Genomic DNA, 11704 nt, shown 5'->3' with positions numbered 1-11704 from the left:
GCATCTTAACTGATGTCACTTTTCCCGGAATAATATATGTTGAAAGAGATAGTCCCAGAGTAAACCATTATCCAGTATTATAAAACTCCAACAGGCTTCAGTTTGGTGTTAATGGAAGTGGCAAGCACTTGGAGAAGTCATTTAATCATCTAAGCAAAGTTACAAATAGATATGAGTAAATAGGGCACGTGGGAGTAAAGATTTAAGCATGGATAATATTTACAGTAACTAAAGATAACATTACTAATGTACCCACAAATAGAAGTATATATTTATATATTTATATATTGTACTTAATTAGATGCTCTATTAACAGAAAGAAAAACAAGACTACTACTGTTGTTCATTTCTCACCTATCCTATTGTAAATGCCTTCAAAGGGACCACCCAGTGTACAGAAATACAGACCTAAGTCTGTTTCAGTAAAGTAACTGACAGTGGCAAACCTCTGAAGAAGTTTAGAAAAGGACAGACAAAAACATTAGAACATTAGGGTGTGGGACTTAATCTTATGTAATTCATAAAACAAAATTATACATCTGTTTTGTTGGGTTTTTTAATATTCCTTCTTTTTTTTTTTGCTTTTGATTGCTACTTGGGCAGAGGTTCCACTAAGCCACAAATGAGAAATAACAAAATTTAGATTGTTTTGTTTTCTTCTAAAGATTCAAATATAAACTTCAAGTGCAATTCAAAGTCCAAAATTATTTATACTACATACTTCTTTCTACAACAGAACTTATCTGCAGGTAGTTTAATCAGATTTGAATAGATTACTTCTTTGCTTCGACAAAACTTATTGTTGATGAAGAACAAAAAGCCAGAAAGAATATTTCCTACATAATGTAATTTCAAATGGAAAGTGAAGAGATACACTAGTGCAGACACAAGTTTGGATCTTAACTAGATGCACTCGGGGATGCACAATTTTTTTGGTAGTAAAAATCCCATTCAGAACATTGGCTTTTAACAATTATAAAACATTATAGGTATTCTTCAATATACAATTGAAAACAAAGACTGCAAAAAAGAGCCTTCAAATTAGCAAATGTTTCTACTATGGAGGAAAGACAATATTTCACAGGAATGCAAAGTAACCATAAATTGAATACCACTAGACTACTTGTATGGTCGTAGAAATCTGGAAACTTTTGATCGCAGTAGCTTTATAAATGATCTTGGAAACATCTCTTTTGACTCTTGTGCTGTGTACTTGAAATAATTTTGTGGGTGTGCCAGTACATCAAAGAGAGCTTTAATCAGCTTCTTGTCCTATGGGAGACAACATATATATTAGATAAAAATAGCCTTTGGATTTAGTGTCTGCAGCTTTCAAAAGAAATGAACAGCCATCAGGGTGGTGGGTTTTTTTTGCAAAACCTGATTCTGGGTGAAGCAGCATAAGGAAACTACTCCATATTGCTGTGGACTTTTATCCTGATGAATCTTTCTACTGTGCCGGATGGTTTTCTGGAGTTAGAGTTCCTGGAAGGTCCTGAACTAAGAGGGCAGCAGCTGGGTCAGCCACCAACCGGCTGCAGAAGTTAGGCGCTAGAATTGCAAACTCCTCTGACCGCCCTTCCTGCCTCTTTCATGTGGTTGTCCAGGGACTTCCCACCACGAACAAGAGAGAAGGATGGTCTTCAGTGATGCTGAGCTCTTTAAGAGCCTTCTCCTGTACATTGACAAAGTTTTAATTTAGGGCCTCTATGGACCCTGTGCCTGACAGCTGCCTATACACTGCAGCTGGGACCTGTGTACCCTCAAAGCTCAAGTGGGAGAATGCAGGTGGGGCTGGGGCAGGAATGGCCAGGGAGATAAGCAGTTTCTGCCCTTCCAAGCCGTACATTTACATGGCTGAATTTTGCCTTTTTTCAATTTTAATTAGTGAGTTGTTATAGGTGGCAACCCAGCGGCCTTCCTCCACAATTACCTCCAGTGTGTTACCTGCACCTTAGGAAAACCATCCCCTGGACAGCTTACAATGTTGTGTCTTGCTGAGGCAGGGCAGCGATGTAGGTAAACACATTTTTTAACGCACAGGAAATTCTTAACAACTCATTTAATCACATGCCAGATGGAGGCTGAAGAAGGCTCTTCAAACAATAGGTTCTTCATTCTTGGTTAACTAATTATTCTAACGTAGCATCTTAATAGCATACATTTCGCTTAGTTCCTGATTCAGCAAGGGACGTATACACATGCTCAGCCCAGCTGAACTACTGATTTTGTGAAGCTTCGAATACCAGCATAAACCTCAGCAGGCAGAGAATTGGGAAATATTTGGTAAAAGGAATTCTTGGTTATGCTTAGATAAAGCAGGATTTTCTTTACCTTTAGAATTTCTTGATGATTTTCTGATGCATATAATCGTCCATCTCGAACAATGTCTTCTATTAGCTGTTGGTAATCCTCTGAAAAATAAAGATCAGTTCAATGACTGTTTGTGGCATCGTTTGGGAAGATAGCAGCCAGACATTAGCTAGACCTCTTCAAGACAGAGTTGAGAAATTGAGTACCCAGTTAATCATTCAGTGTTTCTCAAGCTGTTGCAGGCTAATTTTCAAAATTGTGTGGGTTACCAGTAGGACTTGACAAAGGGGGTTCCTAAAATGCACAGCAATTAATGGTATTCTTCATTATGCGTATGATAAATGCAAATTTAAGAGAGACTTGTTGAATTTAATGGGAAAAGGATTAAGTTTAAATAATTCTGTGTAACTTACTGTCCATCCTTAAAATATTAGAAAAAATATTAAAATTAGGTGTTAATTCAAAGTATTTACATCTGGTTTTAAGGTAACTCACTGAAAACAAGTTACATCAGGTTTTTCCTCATTTTTCTCTCCCTCTAATCAGTGCGAGAGATATTGTAAAGGACAATTTTCTGTATTTCAGATGTAACACTAAGATGGGAAACAATCCCATTCTCACCATCGTAAGTCACATAGGGGACCTGAAATCCTTTGCCACTGTTTCCTTCATTTGACTTGAACTGAATCCAGAGCTTCCTTGACCTCGAGGTAAATGCAATAGGTCTCTCGTAAGTCTGGCATGTTTCATATGTCGTAATTGAAGTAGGAGAAGCTAGAAAGAAGGTTAAACAAAGAAATGTTCTTTACAAAATAACTTTTTGTACATCTAGAGGTCAGAAATATCAATTTGACAAGACACTTCTCAGCTGACCTGTTCAAGAATGCAGAAGGGGTTTTTTTTTGTGGTAGAAGGACCGTATCTGTCTATAAGGAGAAGTAAGTTTTTCCACAAAGATGATGGGAACCCCTCTGTCCCACAGCAAGAACCTTAAGTAGACGGCAAGGTGCCAGAGATAATTTTTGACATTTATAAAATTACTATCAATATTACTTACTTTGTGTGCTACTCTAATATTGAATTCCAGGGGCCCTGTATGCTCGGCCCAGATAGATAAGAACAGGTCAGGTGCACCGCAGGCTGGCAAGGTAACCAGCTCCTTACATGGCCGGTTTGGGGAGTTCACGTGATAGCAATAAACCACTCATCAGAATGTAACAGCCCAATGTCGTGATTCTGATCAAAAGACAACTGCACACCAAGGAACTAGGGATCCACAGGACAGTTAAGCTGGGTATGGCCAGGCCTGTGCTGTGCGGCCTGCGCGGCCTTCGGGCCTGTGCTGTGCTGTACAAATCCAATGGCTGCAGGAGAACCTCAGCCAGCTCAGTGTAATGAGAGGAGCTTGCTGGCAGCTCCCACTTGGTACTAGGTATTATACTGTACCTTGATATAAAAGATATTTTTATTCTAAAAAGAAGTGCTCATGAAAACAATGTTTCTCTTTGACAGCAGAGACGATCAATATAGTTGTTTTCTTGTAAGAAAATCCTCTAATAGCTCGAATGACCAAAATGGAAAAAAAAATAAATCAAAAATTCAAAAAAGCCACTCCACAGCCACAGGATAATTAGGGAAAATAACAAGTGTAACCTAAAATCTGAACTTGCTAGGGCCTGATTTAGCTTTCACCAATGTTAGCAAAAGGAGACCTTTAGTACAGATGGGTATTTGGATTCTTCAAGTGCAAAAATGTGGATATAACTCTAACTCTGGAGCTGCCATCAATTTTTCCTCAGTAGCATTGACAGCTGACTGTAAATGAGCTATGATAAATATTTGTAAGATCTACTCTTATGATACCAAACATACAGTGATCATGAAACTCTACTCTGAAAAACCACCCTCATTTTCTAGTGTTTTGGTACTGCTATTGGAAAGGAAGTGGAAGGCAAAGCTTTCCCTGATGCACCTGGCTTTATTCACTGTGGGAACCACAGTTTGGGATTAGGATGAGAAGTGATTTGTTTTGTTATAATAAGAGTTTTGCTTCTGAAGAACTGATCTGGACAGTCAGAATTTCCGTCCATCTGTAGTGAGCGGGTTTCTTCTTCTGATACATAGAGATGTCAACACAAGTCCTCAAGGATAAAAAATTGTGAAAAATGTTTTAGCAAATAAATGTAATGCACTGTTTTAGTAAACAAAATGCATTGTTTTAAACAAAGCTTCACATAAACAATCACCTTTCAAGTTTGGTGCTTCATGGGAGCTTTTGCAGTCCCTGAGAAGCTGGATGCCAGCACAGGGCTGAAGGAGTGCATCCCATCAGTGTCTCATCTTCAGAAGCTGTTGAATTAACTTCACAACGGAAGACACAGACACTCTCCACTCCACATAAAATTGGGAAAACTTTGGATTTCTTGAGGGTGTCAGGTGGACCGACCTGTGCCACTGCACTGACTCAGCAATAACTGCAGCATATATGTACTTGAAAAGGATGAGGGAGAGCACAATTTGTCAGATGAGGAGACAGCTCTCCCGCTATGACTCACATAGCTGTGTTGATTTCTACAGTGGCAGTGATTTATCCCACATGATAACTGGGACAGACAGAAGCCCATTAACTGCTCTCTGATTCAACCAAGACACTTGAATGATTAATATCACTCTGTTAATTGCTATTGATACAGCATTCTGTTTTAACTTGCTGTGCCAGTTCATTCAATGATCCTTTTTGAAACACTGGAGAGATGAAGGTGGCTGTCCCTTCAGTACGAACTCCCCATTCAGGGAGTTTGCAATAAATATTTATATAACCCATGCCTGGCAACTTACCACTTTTTCTCATTACTAAAACATCACCGCATTCATCTTCAATTGGGAGAAATATCTCGGGTACTACGATGAGTATTCTCCTCTTTGGGGGTGGATTTATATTCCAAATGCATTCAACATTAGCTGGGTAGTCTCCGGGATAGTTGGGCGATTCAATGTAGCCAGTGTAATCCCCAAGTTCTCCTCCACAGTGCTGGTCTGTGGAGAAACATAAATTAGCGTTTGTGTTAACTGATTAGCTAATTTGAGGTGTTTTTCTAGATCTGTCAAGAGCAAGTCTAAACTGCTCCTTGTGGCTTTAGAAATGCATCCATTCTCCAGCTGCCTCTTTGTTTGGCGTGGAAAGCCTTTAAAGGAGTACTTGATCTGCAGGGCTGCTCCGACTCATTTGCAAAACCTTAATCTCCAGTGTATAAACCGATTCAACGCTTCATTCAGGCTGCTTTAACATTTGATTGAGAAATGAACGCAGACAAGTAAACACGATCCCATTGTGGAGGTACTCACACAGTGGTTACCAGTGAGACTGTGCTGACATGCAGAAGGTATTCTGGTTTAGCCCGGCTTGTTTTTTAACCTGATTTAGCTGAATGAGGGTGATGATCTTAATAGCCACCCTTATCTTGATTACAGATCTACCTTGCTTTATCTTAAACCAGTTAATAAAGAGTCTCCATAGATGGATCAGCTTTACTTTCTAAGTTTTCAAAACTATCGGATTCGCCACAGAAGCCTGATTCAGTAAGTTACCTCACTGTGATCTCTCCAGGCCTACTCACCCACATAGAGACTAGATGCATGTTTAAATATGTAGCTTAATTGAAGCCTCAGTGATTATTCAAAGCCAGATACTGGCTTTAAAACAGGAAGCATCTAAAACAGCGAAGTGACAAGGATGGTTTTATTTTACAAGAAGATCATAAAACTTCGTCAAATTCCTTACAAATATCTAATTTACTCGAATTACATCAGAAATTATAAAAGGCTTCTGAGACCCACGGCACATAACCAGAATAAAAAACTTCTGACAGAACTGCACATGAATAGTTAGTTGAGGCGACACTGCCTCGTTGTTATAGAGATGTTCTCTTAAATGAGCATGGTAGAGGTAAAAAAAATTGCTTGCCTAAAGAATCAGTCAGTTGCAGAAGATCACATAAAATCACAGTGGAATCCTTGGGGATATTTAAAATGGAAACAGATGATAGGAGGAGGCAAAGTACTGAAAAAACGCCTGTGAGAAGATTTCACTGTCATGAGCAATTATGTGGCAGTCACAGTATGCACGATCATATCTCCCAGTATTGTTTAAGTATTATAAAACAGCAGTTATCCTGATAGAAGATATCGTGCTCAACAGAGACACAGAGCAATATGCATCACTGCAAGACAACCTACAACATCTGAGAAACCAAATGTAGTTTTGACTTGTAGCTGGCGTGCTGCCAGATTATGTGAAAGCTAAAAGTGGTCATATGCATCCACTGGTACTTTTGCAGGGGTTTTTCCCTCATTGTTTTCCCAGTTTTTACTATTCCCTCTGGCAGTAGACGTATGCTAACAAGGAAATACAGAACTGAAGTCCAGTGTGACAGGTAGAACCTTCAAGTTGCAGTTCAGGCCCAAAGATACACTTCATCTCTCAACTAATACAAACACAACTTACTTTTGCAGTGTGTAACATTAGTGGAGCCATCAAAATCTGTGCTTGTGTTGCCAGGGCAGGTGATGCAGTAGTTCTGACCAAATTCGGGCTGGTATGTTCCCACAGGGCATCGGATACATCTGTGTGTGGTGGAGTTGTAGTAGTGTCCAGGAGAACAATGAACTGTAAGGCATTTTCAGACACCGGCAATCTTTAGTGCAGAGAGAACTTTTCTTGATCCCTGTTTCACAACGTACTTGCTAGGCCATAAAAGGCAAAAAAGACACCAGCTCCCTGTATTTCCCACTACAAAGGACCTTCTAACTAGAATTACATTGCAAAGTCTAGAGCTAAACCCTTAGGAACTAGTAACACATGCTGCATATGTCTCCCACTGTATTTAATGCAGTGGTTTCCAATGAGTTTGTAATCAACAGAAGCTGATCCTTATCTACATCAGCTGTAAAAATGCCTTTCATGAGAGCAGGAGAGAGGTTTCTGTGAGTGTCTTTTTGCCAGGGCCAGCATGTCTGTCCAGTAACCAAACCAAAATGCATTTGGGCAGGTTCCTTCTTTAGCGTTCACGCTGCCAATTGACATTATGGACACCCAATGTGCTGCATGCTTACAGTTTCTGCCTAGTTCATTAATAGATGGTCTTTAACTCCATAGAATTTCTGTAGTGTTTAGTTCTTCTGATTTGTTAAATGAAAATATGTATGACATGAAGGCTAAAGCATTGTCTAATGTGAGTTTGTCTTATCTCTTGCCATGCAGTGGGGCTGATTCACTCACCAGCTGCAGTGCTGACTCTGCACCTGCCTGTGGGAAATTCCAAAGAAAACCATAATCCCTGTTCAGTCTCCACAACCTTGGGAGAACATTCCTAGTCTAGAGATTTCCCCACCATTTAATTTTATCACAGACTGTGTTTCTACATGCAGTGACTGTATTTGTTTGGGAGCCTTTCAAAGAAGCCCCTTGGCATTGACAAGCAGACAGACAGACAGGCAAGCAGCAGGAATACGAATTGTGGAAAGATTTTAGATTCACCTTTGGTTTCGCAGTCTTGGAAGGAAACGGCACCTTCATACTTGGTCACGAGGCCACCGCCACAGGGAAAGCAGAGGGTCCTTCCCGGTTCAGGCTGGTATGTACCAAGAGGACAGACTCTACAAGGTTTAAAACCATCTGAAGAATAGTGCCCAGGAGAACACTGCCCTAGAAAGTGAAAATTATCATCTGTGTTAGCGAGCTGACTTTTCTGGACAAGGTATAAAACCCAGCAGTAGTTAGCGATGCTTCCTGTAGCTTAAGCACGTGACCTGAAGACAGCTGCAGATTGAATGCTAACCTTACCTGCTGATTTTGTATTGTTTGGTAACTGCCTCCTAAAAACAACACTACTAAATATAGGTAGTTTCTTAATAAGCTCCTTGCTACCTATATTCCTGTTTGCTATATTTTTAGCAAGGGCTCTATTAAGATATTATTAGAATACTTCATACATTCACCAAGTCTTTAATCTGAGAATCTCAAAACACTTTTCAGGAAAATGTTAAACTTTGCACCATATCTATGAAGGAAGTAATTGTTTGGCTTTTTTTTTAATTATTATTTTTTATATTTCAATTTTATAGATAAGGAAACAGTAGATGATGGTATTTACCAGACCGGATGGAACCAGTCCAGCAACCTGTCTATGAGAATAGCTGACACCATCAGCTTTCCAGGTAGCTGTGAAAACTAGTGTTTGTCAGAAGCTCTTCTGCCAGAAATTGGTGATTTGTGTAAAGCAAAGCACTTTGTGAATGAGTCTACTGACAGATATGAGGTAGTTTCAAAACTTGCTCTCCAGGCAGTTTCTGAGAGGCATTTGTTGGGCTTGGGCTTTGCCAGCTTGAGTACTTTACTCCTCCGCAACCTACCTGAGAATCAGGCTGTCAAGTTTTTCCAGATTATGGCACTAACGCGTATCTTCACATCACTCCAGCCTGGGAGACCAGCACTTTGAGATGTCAGGTGTTCCCTGAAGCTGCCTAATCCCAGTACTTTGTAATTAGGCTTTCCTGAGAACTGAACAGCAGGCAGAAAACACTGTCTTGACAACCTGAATGTTGTGAGAGCTTTAGGTGCAGTTGGGGTCTTTTAAGAGCCCCGATACTTGCTGGGAAATGTTGGGGACACCCAGTATCTTGAGTACTTGGCACTTCAGATGAACTAGAGCTCCTGAGTGAAGTTCAAATTCTGTCCCTACAGAACTCAGACTCCTATGGACACTCCTATGGGACCAGGATCTCTGGGATTGAATTGCGCTTTCATCCCAGCTGGCTGTACCTGGCGGTACAGGTGGGTTTTAACACTGCTAAATACCCAGTGCTTTCAGCACTGATGTGTCTCAGTCCTTTCCTGTCCATAAGAATGAGGTAACTTGCTCCCTTTGTGCCTTCTGTATTGAAATTGCCAACCAAATAGATGCCCTGACTGCTGAGGTTTTCTAATTGTGTTTTGGCCTTGTACCTACAAGGATCCCATCTGAGTATCACAGGACCTTACTCACCTGCATCTGCAGCAGCCTCTGCGCAACAGAGGCTTAAAACCTCGTGCAGGGCTGTGTGTGCCTCACCCGTTGGGATGGGCAGTTCAGCCACAGCTCATTTCTTCCTGCACAGGCAGTACTGCTCCAGGAGTTACGATGCAGAAATGCTACTGACTATAGGTGGTGACTACTCTTCTAACGCATTTTAGGGAGACATTCTGATCTAGATACAGACTTTGACAGGGAGGTTTATGAAGTCTAAAACATATTCTCTGTTGCCACTTTCAGAGAAAGAGAAAAGGGGGGGGGGAGACCTGAGCCAAAAACTGGACTTTTGTGATCTGACAACAAACACCGAGACAGATCCACTCTGCAAAAATAATCAGAAGAGTTTCTTCTTGTTGAGTAGGACAATAATTCAAATGCCAGGCTTGAAAAAAAACATCTTTTTCCTCTAGTCATTGTGCTGCTTTGGTCAGTATACTAGAGTCACTCTTTAGAAACTCAGATTTTATTTTGATAATCTATGCTTGCTGGATTTTGGATAAATACAAATCAACATAAAGATGCACATTGATTTTGAGAATTTTCCTAGGATAGTTACTTCACATGGTAAATCAGCAAAATGTACCCTATGTTTGGACTAGAGATCCCTGAGCTATTTTTTATTCAGTGAGGAGCTGGGATTTGGACTCAACTTATGGGTCCCTTCCGACCCAGTATATTCTATGGATCTGTGATGCTAAGGGACATTCATTGTGTGTTCTCCTAAATATCCTTGAAGACAGCATTAATATAAATTACACATATGAGTTTTAAAGTTAGAACTTGCATAGCAGACAGGACAGATTTCTTTCAAAGCCAAATAATGTATTTACAATAAACTAAGTTTCACTCATCTGTAATGAAATAAGGTAAAATAATGAACATTTGTGTCTCAAAACGTTATCTTGATTAAGTTGCAGTAGGAGCCCAGGTCTCTTCTGAAACCAGGCATTACATCATTATCATCTAACTTACGTATCACAAAGCTGAGTCAGAGATGCTGCATCACTTGCCAGAAGCTGCAGTGAATTCGAGCAGTGTTGAAAATTGCAGTCATTAGCTCTGAGTCCAGGCTACAGATCCCTGCAGCGTTAACTATCTCAAAACGGTGATTGCCGCAGGTTAGACCAGGTAAATGGCACCTCATGCAAAGCATTAAATCAGCAGGTTCATTAGACTCACCAAATACGAGTCCAAAGTAATCCATCCCTTTGGCTCACAATATACCTGACGAGCCCTTGCAAGTCGAGGTATGTCCAGATTCCATACCTGACTTGAAGCCAAGTGCTTTGCTCAGCTTGCTCATCTCCATACCATAACTCACATTGCGGTCCCGTCGTCTTGTCGGCAATGTCAGCGGATGGAACAAGCATCAACATTTGTGTACTGCTTGTAAACGCACAGAGGTTTCTTCTGTTACCTTTACAAGACAGAAGTGTGGTAGGCTCTCCCCTCTCCTAGCCTCTGTGCCTCACAGGCTGTGTGGTGACACCTAATCTCTTTATAATCAAATCAAACTTGCCTCCACATTCTGACACGTTCCGGGCGCCTGCTACTCCTTGTCCATCGTTACTTGGGCAAGGCTCACAGGTAAGTTGACCTTCTGTGTCTTGGTATGTTCCTGGCGAGCAAGGAACGCACTGATTATGTTCTCCACTATAAAAGGTGCCCGTGCTGCAGGTAACTGAGAAAAGAAAAGGGGAATTTACGTAAGGACCTTAGTTTTGATCACATTATTTGCCTTTATATCAAACATTTAGAGACAAAGGACCTCCTTGGCCCCAGTATTAGAGTGGTTTAAGTTTCGCATATGTTAGTCCAGGATCCTCACCTAATGTAAACAGGCCCATCCCCACTGTGGTCTAGGTCAGTTTACATCAGGGCAAGGTCCTCTGTCTACTGTTTAGGCTGTTTAATGGCCTTGTACTGCACAGAGTGCTTATCAGTTATAACTTGTTAATAAAGCTGATGCAGTCTTAAAAGGGTGTACTGTGGTTTAATTAAAACGGGTGCATAAGATATGGGAAGTGATTTGAATTTTTAGTTTACATTATTTACGTGTTGGCTTTATGGCAGATGACTACAAGTTTCTGAGATGGGTTCTGGAGATTTCTCTGAGGGCAATGTATATCCTCTGTGATATGTTATGCCTCTTGATACTCAAATATCCCAGCTGGGAGGCATTTTAAGTATAGATATAAATACACGTGTTTGTCTTGCTGCAGGGGTGCATCAAACATTTTGCTCTGCTGGAGTTAAAACATGTGGGTTTCTAGACACTAACAGCAAGTCTTTAGGGTCAGGGTTCCTATATGATGAAAACA

General features: G+C 40.5%; 1 protein-coding gene across 1 annotated transcript in view; it reads right to left on the bottom strand.

Annotated features, from left to right (window-relative positions):
* Positions 1-1119: 1119 nt before the first annotated feature.
* Positions 1120-11704, bottom strand: part of SCUBE1 (signal peptide, CUB domain and EGF like domain containing 1) — a gene marked incomplete at its 3' end in the record, with an annotated part of 207684 nt that continues 197099 nt past the window's right edge. Inside the window, exons 17-23 of the mRNA XM_084262753.1 lie at positions 10903-11064; positions 7850-8017; positions 6818-6979; positions 5152-5349; positions 2935-3087; positions 2335-2414; positions 1120-1272 (exon numbers count right to left, since the gene is read on the bottom strand). Coding sequence (XP_084118879.1) covers positions 1120-1272; positions 2335-2414; positions 2935-3087; positions 5152-5349; positions 6818-6979; positions 7850-8017; positions 10903-11064 — 1076 coding nt within the window. The remainder of the gene's footprint in view (positions 1273-2334; positions 2415-2934; positions 3088-5151; positions 5350-6817; positions 6980-7849; positions 8018-10902; positions 11065-11704) is intronic.

Source organism: Gallinula chloropus, assembly GCF_964237585.1.
Source record: "Gallinula chloropus genome assembly, chromosome: 1".
Classification (NCBI taxonomy): Eukaryota; Metazoa; Chordata; class Aves; order Gruiformes; family Rallidae; genus Gallinula; species Gallinula chloropus.
Note: the sequence above shows the minus strand (reverse complement) of the source record. Positions and strands in the feature narration are given on the sequence as shown.